The following is a 21639-nucleotide window of genomic DNA, read 5'->3' on the forward strand; positions in this document are numbered from 1 at the left end:
ACATTCCCATCAGCAGTGTACCAGGATTCCAGTTTCTCCACGTCCTGGCCGACAGTTGTTATTTATTTATTTTTCTAATGGTCATCTTAACGGGAAGTGGATCTCATGGTTTTAACTTGCATTTGCCTAATGATTTGTGATGTTGAGCATCTTTTATGGGCCTTTTGACCATTTATAAGTCTTCTTTGGAGAAATGTCTATTTAAGTTCTTTGCCCATTTTTGAATTGGGTTGTTTATTTTGTTGTTGTTGAGTTGTAGGAGTTCTTTATGTATTCGGAATATTGGTCCTTTAGTAGAGGTATGGTTTGCAAAGTTTTTCTTCCATCAGAGACTGCTCTTAACCATTCCACACTATATCTGCTTTTCTTATTTTAGCATCAAATTTATTGAGATACAATTTTTAAAAAAAATTTTTTAAATTTTGAGACCAAGTCTCACTTTTGTCGCCCAGGCTGGAGTGCAGTGGCATGATCTCGGCTCACTGCAACCTCCGCCTCCCAGGTTCAAGTGATTCTCCTGCCTCAGCCTCCCAATAACTGGGATTATAGGCATCTGCCACCATGCCCAAGCAATTTTTGTATTTTTAGTAGAGATGTGGTTTCACCACGTTGGCCAGGCTGGTCTCAAACTCCTGACCTTAGGTGATCTACCCGCCTCGGCCTCCCAAAGTGCTGGGATTACAGGCGTGAGCCACTGCGCCTGGCCAAGTGTATGTTTAATTCTTTAAGGAACTGCTGAACTGTCAGTTTTTTAAAAGATTTTTAAAAATAATGAATAGATGTCTTTTATATTTACTTTCATATTTATTGTTTTGAGGACCATTCATTTCTTTCCACAGTTCCAAGTTTCTATCTGGTATCATAATCATCATGCCTAAAGAACTTACTTTAACATGTCTTGCAGTGCTGGTCTATAGGCATTAAATTTTCCTAGATTTCTGTTTGGAAAATTCTTCATTTTGTCTTTGTGGTTGAAAGGTATTTTTTCTGGGTATATAATTTTCTGTTGACTCTTTTAGCACTGTCTTTTAAAATAGTCACCTGTTATTTTCTGGCTAGCAGTTTCTGAGAAGTCTGCTGTAATTCTTTGTTTTTCTGTATATTTTGTTTCATTTTTCTCTGGCAACCTTCAAGATGTTCCTTTTGTATTCTCAGTAGCTTTATCTATAACCTATTAGTTTTTTTTTTGTTCGTTTGTTTTGGAATTTATTCTCCCCACCCTTTTTTTTCTTTTAGAGATGGGTGTCTCTCAATGTTGCCCAGGCTGGGCTGTGCTTGAACATCTGGGCTCTAGTGATCCTCTTGCCTCAGCCTCCTGAATAGCTGGGACTACAGGTGCACGCCAACACGCCCGGCTAATTTTTTGTATTTTAGTAGAGACGGGGTTTCACCATGTTAGCCAGGATGGTCACGATCTCCTGACCTTGTGATCCGCCCGTCTCGGCCTCCCAAAGTGCTGGGATTACAGGCGTGAGACACTGCGCCTGGCCAAGTGTATGTTTAATTCTTTAAGGAACTGCTGAACTGTCAGTTTTTTAAAAGATTTTTAAAAATAATGAATAGATGTCTTTTATATTTACTTTCATATTTATTGTTTTGAGGACCATTCATTTCTTTCCACAGTTCTAAGTTTCTATCTGGTATCATAATCATCATGCCTAAAGAACTTACTTTAACATGTCTTGCAGTGCTGGTCTATAGGCATTAAATTTTCCTAGATTTCTGTTTGGAAAATTCTTCATTTTGTCTTTGTGGTTGAAAGGTATTTTTTCTGGGTATATAATTTTCTGTTGACTCTTTTAGCACTGTCTTTTAAAATAGTCACCTGTTATTTTCTGGCTAGCAGTTTCTGAGAAGTCTGCTGTAATTCTTTGTTTTTCTGTATATTTTGTTTCATTTTTCTCTGGCAACCTTCAAGATGTTCCTTTTGTATTCTCAGTAGCTTTATCTATAACCTATTAGTTTTTTTTTTGTTCGTTTGTTTTGGAATTTATTCTCCCCACCCTTTTTTTTCTTTTAGAGATGGGTGTCTCTCAATGTTGCCCAGGCTGGGCTGTGCTTGAACATCTGGGCTCTAGTGATCCTCTTGCCTCAGCCTCCTGAATAGCTGGGACTATGAGTGCACAGTACTGCACCTGGGAAATTTATTCTTTTTGGTTTTCTGTGAGCTTCTTGGATGTGTAGTTGGATGTCTTCATCTTTGAAAAATTCCCATTATTTTTTCCAATATTTATTGATGGTTTCTCTCTCTTCTGGGACTCAGCTCTCTGTGTATTGCACTGTTGGACATTGTCCCGCAGCTCTTCCGTGTGTCTGTGTGTTCTGGGACTCAGCTCTCTGTGTACTGTGCTGTTGGACATTGTCCCGCAGCTCTTCCGTGTGTCTCTCTTTTCTGGGACTTAGCTCTCTATGTATTGCGCTGTTGGACATTGTATCGCAGCTCTTCCCGTTTGTTCTCTCCCATGTCGCATTGAGCTTTTGTTAGTCTGCTGATAAACCAGTCAAAGGAATTCTTTTTCTCTGATATTGGATTTTTTATTTCTAGCATTTCCATTGACTATTTTAGTTTCCATCTCTAGGGGAAAGGCATATCGCCTGCCTTTCCTTCTAGAACCTCTGCTACGTTCATCATAGTTACCTTAGAGTCCTTGACCTATAGTTCAGAAATCAGGGTCAGCCCTGAGTCTCAGTCTCCTAATTCCTTTGTTATCTCTTGACTGTAGTGTGCTTTTCCTTGGTTTCTTGTGTGCTTTATAAATTTTAATTGCATGCTGGACATTGTGTGTAGAACAATAGCGAACGAGGTAAGTCGTATAGTCTATAGTTTAGTAAGTAGTTAACTGGGGTTGGAATTTGTTGTTGTAATGGTTATACCTACTGCAGCAGAAACTTAGTTCTTAGAGTGATTAGTTGGTGCTTGTATCAGTCAAGGTTCTCCAGAGAAACAGGGGCAGTAGGGGTGTGTGTGTGTGTGTGTAAGTGTAAGTGTAAGTATGTATGTATGCATGCATGTCTTGTAGTCTTCAGGCAGAAATTTCTTCTTAGGAAAACCTCAGTTTGGCTCTTAAGGCCTTTAATTGGGTGAGACCCCCCCCCCCGCCATATTACCAAAGAAAATCTCCTTGAAGCCAGCTGGTGGTGGATGTCACTACCTGTAGAGAGTACTTTCACGGTGGCGCCTGGTTCGTGTTTGATTGAATTGCTGAATGCTGTGGCCTGGCCCAGTGGACACATAAAGCTGACCAGCACAGTCCTCCTGTGTTAGAGTGGGTATAGGCACGCCAGGGGGTTTTCCCAGGGTTCCTGCTCCACCCCTAGCCTGAGCTGTGCCTGCACACCTGCCGCACCGAGTGGTCCCTGGCTTTGCCTGTCTCCTGGCACGGGATTTCCATTGCTAGTGACCCAGCGCCAGGCTGTGGAGTGGTGGGAGTTCTCTGTGCTCCTGGTTTCTCTTTAGTCTCAGGCAGGCCCTGGGTGTCTGGGCCTTGGACGGAGTGCAGTTGCAGTGTTTTCGCCTGTCCCCCCAGCGGTGGCAAACGTCTGCCTCGGTTCAGTGTAGAATTCTGTGCCCAGGGTGTGTTCTGCTCCTATCCCAGGAGTAGGCCGTTTTGTGCCTTCCCTCACCCCATCCTCCATGCCCTCACCTGTGTCTTGGGACAATGTGTTCTAAGCCCATGGTGAGCAAGGTAGGTTTTGTGTGTATCTCCCCCACCCTCCAGGTACAGGAGTGTTTGCCTGTTCTTGTGGACTGAGGGGCTTCTGGCCCCTGGGATCTGGCTTTGCTTCCTAGGGGAGGAGGTCTCTGGGGGCAGGTGGGCTTTAAGCCTCTCCACACTCTGTGCTGCCTCCAGTGGGTGCTTCTCATGAGCGTGCAGTGAGGGTGCACGCAGGGGAGTGTGAGCGCCCCTTGTGCCTGGACCCCCTGCGTTTCCACACGGATATGCGAGCGCACAGTGGGGCCTTGAGGACGCGTTACCATCTTAGCTGGTTTCTTTTGCAGACCTGGGCTCTTCGAAGATGGCCTGTGCATGTGCCTGGGCTCTCAGAGAGGGCGGGCTGTGGGATTTGGTTTATTTGTCTGCCCTGCGGCCTCAGCTCTCTTATGAGCGCAAGAAAAGTGATGATGTTGCTGATTGTTCAGCTTTCTCACGTTGATGGGATTGGAGCAACTCTTCCCCCCCAGCTTTCTACATCCTAAGCAAAAGCAGAAGTTCCCTTTATTACTTTAACAAAAATTACAAATTATTCTCAACCTGGGCAGCATAGTAAGAGACCATGTCTCTACAAAAAATCAGAAAATTAGGGGGGCATGGTGGCTGATTTTGAGATGACAGATATGCCTGTAGTCCCAGGTACTCTGGAAGCTGCAGCAGGAGGGTCACTCGAGCTTGGGAGGTCGAGGCTGCAGTGATCTATGATTGTGCCAGCGCACTCCAGCCTGGGCAACAGAGTGAGACCCTGTCTCAAAAAACCCCAAATTCTTCTCATCTAAATCTAAGCTGATCTGAATTGGAAATAAATGTGTTTCCTGCATTATTATTTGGCTGTCTCACTACGTGAGGGTGTTTTAGGATGACAGTTCCCTCACCCCTTCCAGGCTGCTTGTCCCCCACACCCCATGATGGAGCAGCTGTGTTTTGTGGCTGACTTTCTCAGACACTCTCTTGTCTCACTGCTGGCTCCCGGTGACGGTGCTGGTTGAAATTGACTTCTTATTAGCCACCGTGGACTCCTTCCGCTTCATCGGTCCCTTGTCACAGCTGAATGTAATCCGTTGTTTTCTCTTCCTCTGCAGTGATGCTTATGTGAGGCTTTTAGAAGAAGCCCTCCTCATCCAGATCCCTGTGTGTGCTCTGGGGACGCGCAGGCCCTTTGGGGTTGTGTAGGTGGTGTCGTCTGAGGATCCGAGTTGCTCTTCCCGGCCTGAAGAGCCTGAGATTTTGTCAGAGCTCACCGCCCTCTCCCACACAGTCTCTTTGATCAGTATTTACACAATGTTAATGAGAATGGAAAGAACTCCATGCTTCTTTCTTGGTGTGAAAGATCCAGCAATTGAGATTTCTGAAAACTGCGTTTTAAAAGTTTTTCTGCCGTTTAGAAATATAGTCTACTTTCTAATAATTTCAAGTGAGTTTTAAGTTTAGAAGGGCATGTGCTGTTTCTAAGTTGGAAAAATGTTATTTGGCCTTTATTAAAAAGTGGGCAGGGGCCTGGTCCTGGTGATGGTGGTTTTAACAATATGGCATGAGAGGACAAGAAGCCTAGTGACTGGAATCAGCACATTTGCAGGAGTGTGTAGCAGCCCACATTTTATTTTTTAGTTTATTTATTTACTTTAAAATTTTCACTTTTCTGAGATAGGACCTCACTCTGTTGCCCAGGCTGGAGTGCAGTGGCGTGATCATAGCTCACTGCAGCCTCAAACTCCTGGGCTCAAGCCATCCTCCTCCCTCAGCTTCCTGAGTAGCTGGCACCGTAGACGTGCATCCCCCACGCTTTTAAAATTTTTTGTGGAGACAGGGTCTCACTTTGTTGTTCAGGCTGATCTCGAACTCCTGGGCTCAAGTGAATCTCCCACCTCAGCCTTTTCAAAGTGTTGAAATTACCGGCATGAGCTACCACACTAGGCCCATTTTTTATTATGAAAAAAAAGTTCCAAAAGTTCCAAGTGTAGTACTAAGCTGTTTCCTTTCTGATTCATTGAGAGAAGGCTGCTGACATGGTGCTTCAGCACCTCTGAATTCCTTAGTGTGTAATTCCTGCCAGCAGGGAGTTTCTCTTTCCAGACGACAATGCAGTCACCAAAATCAAGGAGATTCGCATGGACGTGTGACTGCCACGTAAGCCTCAGCTGCATGCAGGTTTGCCAGTGTCCCAGGAATGTCCTTTGTAGCACAGAATCCTGCTCATCCATGCGCCATCCTAATTTCCTCTCACTCAGTCTAAAGCAGTTCCACAGGCATTCCGTGACACCCCGACCCTGGCGTGTGAAGATGGCAGCCTCTTGGTTTAGTAGAACGTCTCCAGTGTCTCCTAATGATTCCATTTAGGTCATGCTTCACTGGCAGGAGCATCGCGCAGAGCTGCCTGCTTCACGCGGGCTGCACCGGGTGGTGCGGGGCTGTGATTTATCCATTACTGGTCATGCAGATCTTCTCAGCTGATTAAGCTGGCGCCTGCTGGACCTCATGTGAAATTCCCCTTTGTAGTTGAAAGGTATTTTCGGGAAGAGGTGCTTTGAGATTGTGCAATATTCCTTTCCTCGTCACTTTCAGTTTCTTCATTTTGAACTCATGGCCTCCATTTTCATTCAGTGGATTTAGAATCCAGTGTTATCCTTTGGTGCCGCGCTTGTCTCCCTCTGGTTGTTGGGAACCCACTGGGCCGGATTTTTTGACTTCTGTCTTGCTTCCATCATTCATGGAGCATGTGGTTACTTTGTCTTATCTAGTCTTTTTCGCAGCCTCGTTCCTCCTAGTGGAATGTGGTGCTAGAAACTGAGATGTGGGTGCCAGGTGTTCTCTTTGAACTGGCATGCTATTGCTCCCGGGACCTCTCTTGCTGGACAGAGCAAGGAAATGCGTGTGTGTGCATACCGTGTGTGTGTGCGTACTGTGTGTGTGCATACTGTGTGCATGGGTGCATACTGTGCATGCGCATACTGTGTGCGTGTGCATACTGTGTGCATACTGTGTGTATGCATACTGTGTGCGTGTGCATACTGTGTGCATACTGTGTGTGTGTGTATACTGTGTGTGCATACTGTGTGCATACTCTGCGTGCATACTAGGTGTGCATACTGTGTGTATGCATACTGTGTGCGTGTGCATACTGTGTGCATACTGTGTGTATGCATACTGTGTGCGTGTGCATACTGTGTGCATACTATGTGTGCATGCATACCGTGTGCGTGTGCATACCGTGTGTGTGCATACTGTGTGCATGCATACTGATGTGTGTGTGTATACTGTGTGTGCATACTGTGTGTGTGCACACTGTGTACGTGTGTATACTGTGTGTGTGCACACCGTGCGCGTGTGCAAACTGTGTGTGCATACTGTGTGTGTGTGTATACTGTGTGTTTGCATACTGTGCGTGTGCATACTGTGCGTGTGCATAGTGTGTGTGCATACTGTGTGCTTGTGCATACCATATGTGCTTGCATATTGTGTGTGCATACTGTGTGCGTGTACATTGTGTGTGCATACTGTGTGTGTGCATGCTGTGTGCGTGTGCATACTGTATGTGTGGGTGCATACTATGCATGTGCATACTGTGCGTGTGCATACTGTGTGTGCATACTGTGTACGTGTGCTTCTCTCTATACACATTTGTCTCAGTATTTCTGAACCTCTCTACATTTACATTCATGCCTATTCCACCTCATGGGGGTTTTCCGTATTTGTAGCTCCATCTTCTGACAGTGATAACCTTGGTATCCTTTGTCCTTACTGTATTGGCTAATGTGGTACCTCCTCCTGTGTGGACCCTCTTCTCCTCTCTGCCATTGCTGTCCCTCTCTGACCCCGTTACCCTTTGCCGTTTCACCCCCAGTGTCTGCCTTTCTCACTGTCCTGGTCCAATACCCGTATGGTCACCTCCCTGCAACCACACCTCTCCTTCTTCCTCTGCACGGGCTCTGGGCCCAGTCAGACTTGACAGCTCATTCCAGGCCACTGTGGCTTCCATCATCCTGGGGCAGATGCCAGCTTTGCCCAGACCCACCTTGTGGCTTTAGGATTGTTAAAAGAAGGGATTTTAGCATTTTCAGCAAGTGCTTTAGGTTTCAGGCCTGGCCAGCCAAGGGAAGGATGATACACCAGTAACCAAGACTGGGAGCTGGGGCGGCTGGGCAGATGGTGGGATTCCATTTGCACATGGTGAGGTGCTTCTAGGAACCTCCGAGTGGAGCCAGCATCCAGCGGAAAGCGGATCTGGTGGGAGAAGGGGGCTTGTTATAGACTAGAGGACCCAGGGGAGGTCACCGCATAGCACGAACTAGACCAGAGGGTGTGGGGCAGAGGCAGGGCCCTGAGGGTGCAGAGAGGGGTACCGAAGAGGAGGACCAGCGTACTTCTGGATGAGTGCATGGAGGGGCTTCTGATCAGCATTGTCAAGGCTGAGAGGTGGGGACCGGGCTGATTGTAGCGACCTGAAGAGTGAAGGCAGATGAAGTGGGGAAGCTTGTGGGGCGGCTTGGCCAGGAAGGTGAGGAGTGGGTGCTAGTGATGGGGCTGGGCTCGGCGATGGGTTTGCTCTGCCTTCCTCAAGATGAGAATGACTGGGGCCGCGGAGGAAGCCTTCCTTACAGGGATTGGTGCAATCAGATTACTTAAAAACCTGTTACCGTTGTGAAGTCAGAGCTCAGGATTTTATATTTGGTCTTAGCATTTTGAGATCTATTACTGGAAATCGAGATTTTGTGTTAAGACTGCAGCTTTATTTCTTCCAGCTGTGCTACACATTTAACTGTTTTGGGCCTCAGTTTCCTCATCTGTGAAGTGGAGCTAGTGGGGTTGGGGAATTAACTGGAGCAGAGACCCAGTTTGGTGCAGAGACTGGTCCTCACCTCTGCCGCCCCAACCCCAGTCCCTACTTCTACCCCAACATCACAACACCTCAAATACCCCGACCGCTACGTCACGGTGCCCAAGCATCCTGACCCCTACAACCCTGTCTTAGTCTGTTGTTGCTGCTCTAACGGAATACTCCAGACTGAGTAATTTATAAACAGCAGAAATGCATTTCACACAGTTCCGGGGGCTGAGGAGTCTGAGATAAAGGCGCTGGCAGGCTGCTGTCTCCCGAGCGCCCTGTCCATCTTCCAGTGCTGTAACACTGGGTCCTGTCACGGTGGAAGGGACAGAAAGGCAGAAGGTGTGACTAGTTCCCTCCAGCCCTTTTATGAGACACGATCGCCTCCTGAAGGCCTCATCTCTTCATACTATCACCTTGGGCTTCTGTTCCAACACGTACATTTTGGGGGACACATTCAGAACATAGCACCAGCCCCAGTACCCCCCTACAGATCACCCATACCCCTCCCCAACATGCCCCAGTACCCCCACTCCAGATCACCCACACCCCCAACACACCCCAGTACTCCTCTAGATCGCCCACACCCCCCCAACATGCCCCAGTACTCCTCCAGATCACCCACACCCCTCCCCAACACGCCCCAGTACTCCTCCAGATCGCCCACACCCCCCCAACACGCCCCAGTACCCCCACTCCAGATCGCCCACACTCATCCCCAACAAGCCCCAGTACCCCCACTCCAGATCACCCACACCCCCCCAGCACGCCCCAGTGCTGCATGGGGAGCAGGGGCCACAGTGCTGCACGAGCTGCTGCCTGAATCTGTGCCTCTTCTGCTGCTTTCTGTGGGGTTGACTATGAAAGAGGGCTGCAGTGAACACAGCTCATTGAGCCCCACTGCCGGGCGTGCAGCCTTGCGGGACAGCCACTTACTCAGGGTTGAAGGTCTCCAGCAGATTCTGGGAGTAGATGCATGGTGCTGCTTATTTCGTTGTACAGATTAAACATCCAATATGTCAGGTAGCAATATGTGTGAATCCCCTGTGCTTTATGTAGAACCCTGAGGATGGGGCTCATTTTTGGGCAGGATGGGGTGGAGCGGAAGGTGGTCTGTGCTGATGTCAGAGGGGTATGAGAAGCTTGAAAAATAGACGCAGCCTTACCTTTCTGTTTGTTTTTGGCTAACTGTTTGTGCCTGAACCACGCAGGAAGACAGCACTCCTTCCAGAGCTGAGGGAGAGCAGGTGTCCTGTCTGTGAGCAAACAAGGGGCCAATGCCCAGTGAGGCTCTGGACGGCATGGCCTCCCTGCTGGGTCATCCAGATGAAGCCCGGGGCTGTGGAGTCAGCTCGTGAGAAATGGGATCCAGGTCCTGAGCATGCTGGAACTGGCGAGAAGGGGTCGCAGTACGCACGTGCGTTTCCAGCCCTGCCCCTGCCGACGGCTGAGGCCTCTTTTCCCACCCCTGCTCCTCCCTTCTCTGGATAATAAGATGCTGTTCTAGTTCATGGAAGTGACACTTGTCTCTCTAGAGAGGCATGGGAGAGGCTGTTTTGTTTTATGGCCCAACATTAAATGCTACAACAATAATACTGAAAACAATCCTGTTGAAGAACTGTGTGTGCCCCACTCTTGGGGAACCGGCTGTGGCAGCAGAGTGCGAATGAGCTGCATGCTGAGCAGGGGGTGTCATTTAGCGGAAATGGTTTTGTGTGCCAGCTAATGGTAGCTGTTATCCGAAGAGGTGGGAATGCCAAAGGTTTGTCAAATGCATGGAAATTCTGTCATCCCAAGGGAACATTTGGGAGGCTCTTAGCTTTGTTTTTCTCTTCTTAATGCATACACGTGAGCATTAAGAGACCTTGGGTAGATGAGCTGAAAATAGTCGTGATCGCCCTTGGCGGTGGCTGGTGGGTTTACAGAGCACTTGCATGGACTTCGCCATTGATTCTTGCAACCATTAGGGATTCATGGACCAGTCAAGTTGGTTAACAAATATTGGTGAGGTGGAAACGTATATGTTAAGCATAGTGCTATGTACAAGGAACTGTAAGCTGTGCTCTTGCTTTCAAGGCAGTGGTAGTACAGCTGGGGAGATGAGACTAGGACTCATGCAGTAGAACAGAGGCCAGTACAAGGCCAAGCTTGAACAGCCTGGAGGCCAGAGAATGCTGCGGCAGAGATGTCAGGGCCGGCGGTGGGAGGCAAGAGCAGAGACCCGAAGGAGGAGCGCGAGCTCACACTCTGAGGTCCGAGGGGCTGGGTTTTGGCACACCAGCTGGGCTCCCTTTGGGCCTGGGGGGTCAGTAGCACCCGTTAGCCACGGCCAGTCACAGCCCTATGCTCCAGCACAGCTCTGTGCCTGCAGCTGAAACCTTGGCTCTTTGGGGTTCATGGTTTAAAATGCTGTTTTTTCTTTTCTTTTCTTTTCTCTTCTTTTCTCTTTTCTTTTCTTTTCTTTTCTCTTTTCTTTTCTCTTCTCTTCTCTTCTCTTCTCCCTTTCCCTTTCCCTTTCCCTTTCCCTTTCCCTTTCCTTTCTTCTCCCTCTCTCTCTCTGTCTTTCTGTCTCTCTTTCTCTCTCTCTCCTTTTTTGAGACGGAGTCACACAGGCTGGAGTGCAGTGGTGTGATCGTGGCTCACTGTAGCCTCTACCTCCTGGACTCAAGCCATCCTCCCACCTCAGCCTCCTGAGTATTTGGAACCACAGGCATGCTACCAACACACCGATTAATTAAAAAAAAATTCTTGTAGAGATGGGGTCTCATTTTGTTGTCCAGGCTTCACACACTGTTTTCTCTGCCCAGTTGCACTGATGTCTCAAGGTGGTGTCTCTGCTTCCCTCTGAAGGAATCTGAAAGAAGAAGGTTAACTGCTTGGAGCCCACCTCTCTCCTCTAAAAAAGTGAGGACTGTTTTTAAAACAGGACATGTTCATCCCCTCATACCTGCTGAAAATCCATATAGCTCCTGGTTTTTGTATAATACAGCAACAGGCAACACAAGAACATACTCTTGTAGCTATGTGAGGAGTGAGGCCCAGTGGTTAAAATGGTGCTCGACTGTACAAGATGGTCCCATCCCAGCCCCACAGACGCTGCAAGGGCTGCGGGTCCCGGCCGAAGCTTTCCTGCCCCGGGTGCCTGCAGCTGTGTGGCTCCGAGCTGTGTCCCTGAGCTGAGGAAGGTCACAGCTGTGTGGCTCCAAGCTTTGCCTCCGAGCTGAGGAAGGTCACACACCTCTCCCTGTATACAGGACTGATTATTACAAAATAGACAGGGACGGCGTTATGGTTAGAAGAACAAAGACTCATTAAAAACCATTTCTAATTTCAAAGTAGCCCTTTTGCCATTATGTATTTTCTCAGTCAAAAATGAGTTGTTTAAGGCTAACAACTGATGAGTGACAGAGTCCTTGAAAGCCACAGAGAATTTTCACTTCATTTAGTAGGCAGCACTCAGTTAATAAGTCAATTAACAAATGTTTATTAAGTGTCTACTAAATACAAGGTACAAAGAGCTACAAAGATTCTCTGAGCAGTGAGTGCTGGACAGGGCTTTCAGTGCGAACTTTTCACTGAAGGAAAGGATAGCACACACAGGAAACTGCACCGAACCCGAGTGTATCCTAAACAGATCATGCCCATGGACCCCAGCTTGAGGAACAACATGACCAGTGGCCCAGAGGCCTAATCTTGTCACCTATGGGTCCCCTCCCCCAGCCCCACTGCTGGGTCTCCACTCTCGACAGCTTTCCATCTACATGGAGCACACAGCCGGCACTGTGGGCTTCTGCGGGGAGGGGGTCGGCCTGCGCCCACCTTCAGGGTGGACCGAGAAGAGAAAGACTAGGTCCGTGGTGGCCCTGTCCGTGCCTGGGGCACCACCCTCTTTGGAGTCATTGGGTCCGATTCAGGAATCCAGCTGGGAGGTGGGATGGTCTCAGTGGCGTCGTGAAGTGCTGCGGATTGGGTGAACTCGTTAGCAGTGGATGGTGGAGCACCAGCTCTTTGGAAGGTGAAATGGATAGGACGGGTAATCAAACTGGGTACACAGGAAGAAGATGGAGAGGTTTAAAAAGAAAAAACTGCACCCCTTCAGGCTAACTGAATGCCAGCACTGTCAGTAACCTTTGGCCAAGTCATCTGACTGCTTTAACTTCAGCTTACCCTTCTGTCCCATGAGGTGGGCTGGACCAAGTTCCTTTCCGTGTAAAGTTCTAAGTGTCTTAAAATTCAGAGGGGTTATGCTGAAAATCTTGCAAATAGGAAAATTTGTAAAGAGCTAAACGTTTTATACAAATACTAATTACCGTCTCCTTTTCCATCCACCTACCCATCCACATCATTCATCAAGTTACCCACACACTCACTCGCCGCTGAAGTTTCATTAGTTCTTTCCCAGGTTCCCCTTCAATCGAAACTCATAAAGGAGTTAGAGACACACCTACAATTTTAAATTTATGATCTGTCCACCTCACCCCACACCAGACTGATACTATTGTCAGCAATGTCCATGGGGGAATTTAATTTTAGTTTATTTACATTATACTTAATCAAATGCTAAATGCATCGTTTTGTTTGACCTCAATCTTTCCCGTCTCTTCCTCTGCTTCCCATTTCAGCTCTCCTACCCAGTGTCCTATTCTTGGGAGAGAACCATGCAATTAACTGACCACAGGGATTCTCAGTGGATAGGAGGTTACAGCACCATGTAGCTGGTCACAGCCTGGTGAGCAGCCGGCAGTGGCTTCACCCCTCCTGGGTGGGCAGGTGTCCTGACCTGAGTCAGGGCAGGGAGAGTGGGGCCCCTGCCAGGCTACCTCTACTAACGAGGGCCCCTGTGTCTCTGCAGGATGTTGTGAGAGATGCAGGGAAGTGCCACAGTGGCTGCCTCCTGTCAACACTGGGGAGAGGGTGGGATGGGAGAAGGGCCTGGACTTTCCAAGGGATGAAATCCAAGGAGGGGGTACTCCTTGAATGGGAACTCCCTCCCTTCTCCCTCTGTCCGTGGTTCACTGGAGAGCATGCATAGCGTGAGCCACCGCTGACCATCGTGATGCGTGGATAGGTCTTTTATCTCTGTACGGAGGAGACCATTTCTGTTTTCTTACCATAGATGACAGCCGCGGGCTGCGACCATGCTGGCTGCTGCAGTTAAGTATGGGTGACTGAACTCAATGCCTTCCAGCCAGCCCTCTGCGCTCAGTGCCTTCCAGCCAGCCCCGTGCGCTCAGTGCCTTCCGGCCAGCTCTGTGCACTTGCTTTGCTCCTCCATGCATGTGGCAAGGCCTGTTCTTTGGCATCTGTTTCTTAAAGCTATTTTTTGCTTTCCTTTGCTTTGTTTATGCACTTCGTGGCCCCAATTTTTTATTTTTCAAATCCCAATCCATTCCTAACTTGTGGGTCTGATCACGGCACAGTTGATTTGGATCACTGTGATTTTTTTTGAGACCTTAGAACCTTGTTCCTGAGAGAAATGAAGACCAGTATGTAATTTCTGAAGTCACGGGTTACGGATTATAACAAATTTACCACAATTCTTCCAGAGAAGTTAAATATTACCTGATTTTTACCAAGCTTTTTTCAGCCAGAGGTGTCCATTGAATTAGAACCATTGAATTAGACTTTCCAGAAGGTTAGGACCTGGCATCTCTGTTTTGAAAAGCCCTTGATGACATTGACCTATCTATGGACGAAGGCCCTTTCCAGTTGTAGAATCTTATTAATGTCATGATATTTATTTATTTATTTTAAATTTTTTTTTTTAACAGAGCAGCATACATATAGCTAAAAAAAAAAAAAAATTAAATAGTGCCAAAAACTATACAGGTACCTCTCAGTGATACTGCGGGTTTGGTTTTAGACGACAGCAGTAAGCGGGTCACATGAACGTTTTGCTGTCAGTACATATAAAAGTTACCTTTACACTGTACTGTAGTCTGTGAAGTGTGCCGTAGCATTGTGTCCAAAAGAACATACACACTTTCATTTAAAAACTGCTGAAAAATGTTAATAATCACTTGAGCCTTAGCGAGTCGTAATCTTTTAGCATTTAATTGGCTGACAGAAGGTCCTGCCTCATGTGGGTGGCTGCCAACTGATGGAGGGGGTGGTTGCTGAAGGTAGGGGTGACTACGGGAATTTCTTAAGACATTAACGAAATTTGCTGCATTGATTGGCTCTTGCTTTCACGCAGCATTTCTCTGTAGCATGTGGTGCTGTTTGATAGCATTTTACCCCCAACAGAGAGACCTGGAGTAGTTGGCAGATGTTTTCTGGAAAATGAATGACATGAGCCTGTCACGTTAAGGAAAGCAACTGACAGTGTTTGTTTCCATTGATAAAATTTGAGATTTCAAATAAAAAAAATAAAATGTGGAAACCTTATACCTACCACTATGAGCCTGGCAACTTCTTTGTTGTTGTTGTGGTGGTGGTGGTGGTTTTTGAGACGGAGTCTCACTCTGTCACCCAGGCTGGAATACAGTGGTGCGATCTCGGCTTACTGCAACCTCTGCCTCCCGGGTTCTAGCGATTCTCCTGTCTCAGCCTCCTGAGTTGCTGGGATTACAGGTGCCCATCACCATGCCTGGATAATTTTTGTATTTTTAGAAGAGACAGAGTTTCACCATGTTGGTCAGGCTGGTCTCGAACTCCTGACCTCAGGTGATCCACCCGCCTTGGCCTCTCAAAGTGCTGGGATTACAGGGTGAGCCACCACACCTGGCTGAGACTGGCAACTTCTTAGTACTTAAGACATTTCTGATGAGATCATGATAATGTTAATGAGTGTGGATTTTAAAAAAAAATTGGAGAATGAAATATATAAGATCTGTATAGTTCAATGAGCTGATATTTTCCAAATGATCAATGTTTGATGGTACAAAATAATATATGGGTAAAAAATCCACTCAAGGTGCAGCAAAGAACAGTTAATTTTAATGTGATAGCATACAAAAAGTTCGTCGATGTGGTTTCAGATAGTACATCTCATAATCTGAAGGAAATTACCACTTGATAATTTTTGGTGTAGTATCAAACAAAAAGAGTCATGATTATGTAAAATAGCATTTTAAGATACTCTTCTGTTTTCTAATGATAAATATGTGTGTGAGGTAGGGGTTTCCACGTGTGCAGTCACTGAAACCATGAATTGCCACAGGCGAATGCAAAAATGGATGAGAGTCACCCATCCTCGACCAAACCACATATTCCAGAAATTCACAAAAATGCTGCTCTTCTCACTAAACTTTTTTGGAAAAAATAGTTATTTTTATAATAAATATGTTAAAATATAATGAGTTTGTTATTGTTTTTAAAATGAAGAAAGAAATATTTAAAAAATCTTATCTGAATTTCACGTAGAGTAGATATTGATAGATACAACAACATAAGTCAAAGCTCTTTGGGGTTTTCAATAATTTTAGAGCACAAAGGGGTCCTGAGACCAAACAAGTTTGAGAACTGCTGATTTAGAGGTAATTGCTCTGGAACCCACTCCTGAAATAAACGGGTAAATCCTGGACATGAATGTATGTTTGTGAAACAGATTTTTTTTTGTGGGAAAACTGAGTGCAGATGAAAATTAATTAAAAAATGTCACTTCTTTGTCTTTTTCTCTCCTCCTTTTCCTGTACCAATGAGAGCCATAGTTTGAACAGGAGGAAGCATATGCTGTCACTGCAGAGCTGCCTTCTCATAGAAAGCTTGAGCAGGAGCCTGAGAATAAAACAGTGCAAGTGCGGGAAAGCTGCAGGTGCCGAAATACAAATGAATGTGGGTAGAAGAACAGCAGTCACTTGCCCGTGATGTTAAAACACTGGCTTTCACGGCGTGTCAGCTTGTTTGAGCACCTTAGCTGTTCCGTGAATCTGGTTAACACTGATCGACCTTACGCGTTGTGTGGCTTTTAGTCAAAGGTGACTTTGAAGTGCATTATATAAGGAGAAACTGTGGAAGAGAGGCCTAGCAGAGGAGGAAACGCAGACATAAAGAACTTTCTCTTTTCCATTGCTTCCTCAGATCCTCTGTCGATGGGTCCTCAGAAAGCTCTGGAAACCATCGGTGCAAATTTACAGAAGCAGTACGAGAACTGGCAGCCAAGGGTAAGCGTGCTTCACTTTCCTTCTTACAGGGAAACTCCAGTTTCTTGGTTTCCAACCCTCTTTGGACCCAAGTGAGAATTCCATGCACACCTTGCCCTTGTGCGGCATGGCGCCTGCGCACTGTGTTTCGTGTGCCTGCGTTCTGCCTGCTGGCTGTTGGTGGCTGTATTGTCTTGACGATGTACACATTATTGTGAGTCTTGCATTGGACAGTCCAACTTATTTTACTTAAGTTTGTTCCAGATTTTTAGAAAAGAAAAAGTATTCTTGTTGCTCTTAACCATGGTTTTAATTTTTCTCAGGAAATGTATTTTCAATAATTTTTCTTTAACCTCAACTAGTTAATGCTCTTCCTCGTGTCTTCAGTTTTCAAATAGTTGCGCAAGAAGCACCCAACATTCAAAAGATGACACCTATTATACACTTTGTCTTTGATTCAAAAGATAAGGTTCTTTTTAGCCAGTTACCAATTAGCGTGTTGTGGGTTTTTTTGCTTATATCTTACAGTTTTTTTTTTTTTTTTTAAAGAAAAGTGGCATAGAATATAACTGTGTCAAATTGCCTTTAAGATCTTAAGTTACTTGTAATCCACCCAAAGACCTTTAGCCTTTCTTATTAACTGGTTTGGAGATTTAATAAATTTCATAAAAAAACTAGGAATCTGGGTGCTTATGGAGGTGCCCTGTATTCAGCTTTGCGTGGTGGGGACTCGAGTTACCTAAAGGAACATAATGAAGAGTGCAGGTTGAGAAGGTGCCTTACCTGCGCGTCTCCTGCGAGTTTTACTCTCCCCTTTTTGATGTAAGCCTCATGGAAACACATGATTTATGCAACCTTTTGAACACTTACTTGGTTGGAATTTTGATTTGTGGATCATTTATCCACATAATCTGGGATTTAGGGATTCCTTATACGTTATTTACATTCTTAGAGTAAGAGAATAGCCAAAAATGATTTTTTTCCTGCCTTTAAAAATGTCCTTAGGTCATTTCTGCTGTTGCTTCCAGTCGTGAGCTAACTGTTAGGAAGTATCTCTGTGTCTTAGGGTGTACCTTTGTCTTAGGGTGTACCTTTATGCTTTGCATTACCGACTTGTCAAGTCAATAACAGCAGACTTTTGTTCTTTAGAAGGCAGTGTCTTCATGGGTTTTTTATTGATGCCTAATGGCTTTACTTTTTCCTCTCTCAAATTCGTTGCCTCTTGGTGGTTTATGTAAACGTGCCATAGCCTTTTTCTTGAGAGCGCAGTGCGTTTGGGGATGAGATGAGGACTGGAGAGGGATTTGGATGGCGGAGTCCTGTGAAAATGTGGTCGAGATGCCTTGTGTTTTCTGTAGAAAATAGCTTCTTTGAAGACTTTGAAGGTACCCTGGGGTCTCCGCATGGTGAGATGGGCGCTTACAGGAGTGTGGGGCAGTATTGGAAGATGTGGCCGTGTTGGTATATGGCGTGTCGTTAACCAGCACCATGGGAATTCAGAGGAATGCCTTTCTGGCTACTTCTGGCCATTTCCTGGGTTTGGCTGTGTACCTTTGCGCTTTACTAGATACATTTGTTTAAAAAAGAATGTAACCCAATAAATTCAGATCTACCAATTGTGTTCTTTTAGAACGAGTCTCTGCCATTATAACTAGTTTCTTCTTTTCCAAGAATTATTAGATAAGGAAATATAGCCTTTCAGAATACATGTGTTTAATATTTCAAGATATTGTATGTGTATTCCATTTGCTATGATTTACAATTTTTTTTTTGAGTGCTAAGAGTTGATTTACTGCTAGCTTTATTATTAGTTTTGCTTGGTAGATACCAGCTTGTTGATGCTAGCTGACAGGAAATGGAATCTTCTAAAGTGGCATCTGTTATTTTTAATCTAAATTTCTGTCTAGGAGCAGATCTCTCCATGGCATTGAGAAGAGGCATCATGAGGTAGGGAAGGCCACCTTTCCATGTGGGTCAGTGATGACAGCCAGAAAGATGACAGTGCAGACTCAGTGCGGGATGGAGGATTCCCTTCCTGTGACAGTGGCACAGTTTTACTCGGACGGCGGGCACAGGTGCAAAGGGGTGCAGTCCTCTGGATGATCCGTAGTCTGGGAAAATTTGTTAAAGTTGGCCACATTTCAAGAATGGATGTGCAAAATAATTTTCTGAGTAAGGGATCATTTGAAGGGCTGGTGCGATAGAGAATGTGTCAAGATTACAGGATGCTTCGGAAAAGGTACCAGCGCAGGCGGGATCCCATCTGGGCTGATTTATGAAGTGGAATCTGGAATAAAGTATCCGCTGCAGCCTAGAAAGAAGCTGTTCATGCACACAGAGTGGGATCTTTTGTCTGCATTCAGGAAGCAAAACCACAACAATGGATATCTAATATTTGCTTTTCAAATGCCAACACTATTGCATTCATTTTTAAGTACAATAAAAATGTTTAAAAATTTCCTGATACTAACCATGGGTGGGCCTCATCTATTTTAGAAATTAGCCTAAGGTGTCGGATGTCACAGGATACCTCTGACCGGCTCTCTGGTGTGAGCGTGGGGCTGTGCCATATGCACTGGGTAATAATAGCACCTGCCCCGGTGCGCGTGGTACACTTCTCCTCACAGCTTTCCGTGGGTTACAGGACAGAGGGAGGGAGGCCTGGCATAGATAGCGCGGCTCTCAGTGTGGGGCAGACCTCATGCTGCCTTCTAGAGTTTGCACAAAACAGGAGATACTTAGCAAGCTCAGATGTTTGTGTGCAAGGGGCCTGGTTCCTGACTGTAAATCAGGGTCCTTTGAAACATTGCGAGGCTAAACACGCACCACTTGATTGCACTCTACAGGGCTCTCGAGTTTCTGCAGTAATAAAAAGAGGCTGATGTGCCATCTGCAGTAAAACAATGGGGGCGTAATTAAATTTCCCAGGCCTTCGATGGAAAGACCCATATATCTGGTTTTCTCTTTCTCTGTGTCCTTTATTGCAAGAGTGGAAAACCTTGGGTCATTGAATGGAAATGAGGTTATTTTCATTAAAGTTTGCCGGAGTTGTTGCCGCCACGCTGTCATGGATGGGAGCAGAGTAGGAAATGCCTGTTTCCTCACCGGTAGCGTCCATCCAGGAGGTGCAGAAAGCCGGACCCCCATCGGTGGCACCAGAGTGGTGCCTGGAAGCCTCTAATGATTTCCTTGCCGATGCTGGAACGCTTGGACTTGTTCTTCTTCATTTTTCTAGCTTTTGATATAGGTGATTCCAGTTCAAAAGGAATTGAGAGAAACCATGGTGATTATATTTTTTCTGAAGGCTGCCAGCCACTGTCTGGCCCGTGTTTCCTTGCTTAGGCCCATTGAGCCCTTTTCTAAATGATTTATCAGTTTGCCACTGATGAAATGTTTCTTCTGATTAAATTTAAGGCTTTGCCTTATTACCTCGTCGGTGCATAGATTTGTGTTCTGCCAGAGATTGGAGGAAAAATGCCGACCGTTGTTTCAGTGGAAAATTCTGCAGTAAAACCTCACTCATTCCATCATAAGTCTCAAATGAAAGTTTTATTGGGAGTTGGGAGTAGGAGATTATTATAAAGCTGGGAGCATACAGTGAAGAATTTATCTTTTAAGAGAATTTTTCTAACAAATTGGGTTTTCTGGCAGTTTAGTACAGGATGGAAGTTGGGAGCTGGAGCCTGTGGAAAAAGGCAAACAGGAGGGACCTCGCTCTCTGGGTCCTTCTTTCCCCAGAGAGAGTGGACAACACCAGGAGCAGAGGCCACACCTCTTTACTTGGGGTGAACTTTAATTCTTCCGGTGCCTTAAAAATAAGTTTCTATGGGAATATGTATCATTTACTAAGGAAGATGAAATAGTGTGGCGGTGCCTCCACTGACCGAGTCCGTCCGTCGGGCAGGCGTGTCTAGAGGAGGCGGCGGAAGGTGCTCCTCAGTCACGGAGCCATGCTGTTGTAGGAACTCGTTCTCATCTTGTCCAGGTCTGTGAGTAGTGAAGGCAGCAAGTCCTGTGTGGCAGCTGTGGGGCTTCCAGGGAGCTGAGCGGTCAGGTTGAGTCAGTTTCCATGTGGCCAACAGTTCTTAGTTATCCACGCACAGCCCTGGTTTGTGGATTACAGTGAACAGGTTTTGAATGCCAGCTTCCCTTCAGTTCAGCGTGCTTCTCAGATGTGTCACAGTTAATTTGTGGTTAAGGGATGAAAGTTGGTTTTACCGTTAGATAAACATGTTGTTTATAGTGCCTAACCCCAAGCAGAGTATGTTCAAGGAGAGAACAAAACAGCTCCCAAGATCTGGTTCATTAGCCCAGTAGAAATTGTTATTGCATTTTAATGTAAATGACAATCATCCTTTCCGTGGTATTGATAATCGAGTTGTTTGTATGCTTTTATGAGATGCTTTGATGGAACCGAAGCTGATGACTATACCTCCTGTTGGGAGGAGAGGGTTCGGGGAGCAAGGGGGTTGTCAAGGCCAGTGGTGGACCGTTTTGGCTCTACTTTGGAGGCTGAACAGGTGTGTCTTTTGGATTTTAGGCACAAGTGTCACTTGCAGAACTGCGTGTTTATGTGTAATTCCATGTTGTATAGGGGTTTGTAGTGAGGATCATTGGAATCCAGACGTCTTCTCCTTGTCCCTGAATGGGGCTGCTGCTTGACCTGTCCGCCTCACGGGGAGTGTTGTGTGGCCATGTGCGACAAACTGTGAAACCCTTGGTATTGAGTGCTCCCGCCGCTAGGTGTGGTGGAAGGCGCCTAGTCAGGCGGCTGGGTTGGCTTTGGGGAGCGCTGCACGGATGGCTTCTAAGATCCACGTGTCTTCTTTTCCCTGGGATGATTAGACAGGCCTCTGCTTTGTGGGCAAAGCAGTTGGTATCAGCACAAGCCACTCGCTTGCCTGTGCCCCCCACCCCCAGATGTTTTGGGATGCACTTTGCAGATGGAGGCCGGTACGGCTTGGCTGCGTCCCCACCCAGACCTCATCCTGAATTGTAACTCCCACAGTTCCCACATGCC

The 21639-nt window shown here is 46.2% G+C and overlaps 1 protein-coding gene across 1 annotated transcript in view; it reads left to right on the forward strand.

Annotated features, from left to right (window-relative positions):
* RPTOR (regulatory associated protein of MTOR, complex 1) overlaps positions 1–21639 on the forward strand; it is a 400798-nt gene that overhangs the window by 75765 nt on the left and 303394 nt on the right. The window contains exons 2-6 of the mRNA XM_011933231.1: positions 7555–7648; positions 8590–8681; positions 9862–9952; positions 12256–12438; positions 16558–16640. Coding sequence (XP_011788621.1) covers positions 7555–7648; positions 8590–8681; positions 9862–9952; positions 12256–12438; positions 16558–16640 — 543 coding nt within the window. The remainder of the gene's footprint in view (positions 1–7554; positions 7649–8589; positions 8682–9861; positions 9953–12255; positions 12439–16557; positions 16641–21639) is intronic.

The sequence above is a fragment of the Colobus angolensis genome, unplaced genomic scaffold (genome assembly GCF_000951035.1).
Source record: "Colobus angolensis palliatus isolate OR3802 unplaced genomic scaffold, Cang.pa_1.0 Scaffold1, whole genome shotgun sequence".
Classification (NCBI taxonomy): domain Eukaryota; kingdom Metazoa; phylum Chordata; class Mammalia; order Primates; family Cercopithecidae; genus Colobus; species Colobus angolensis.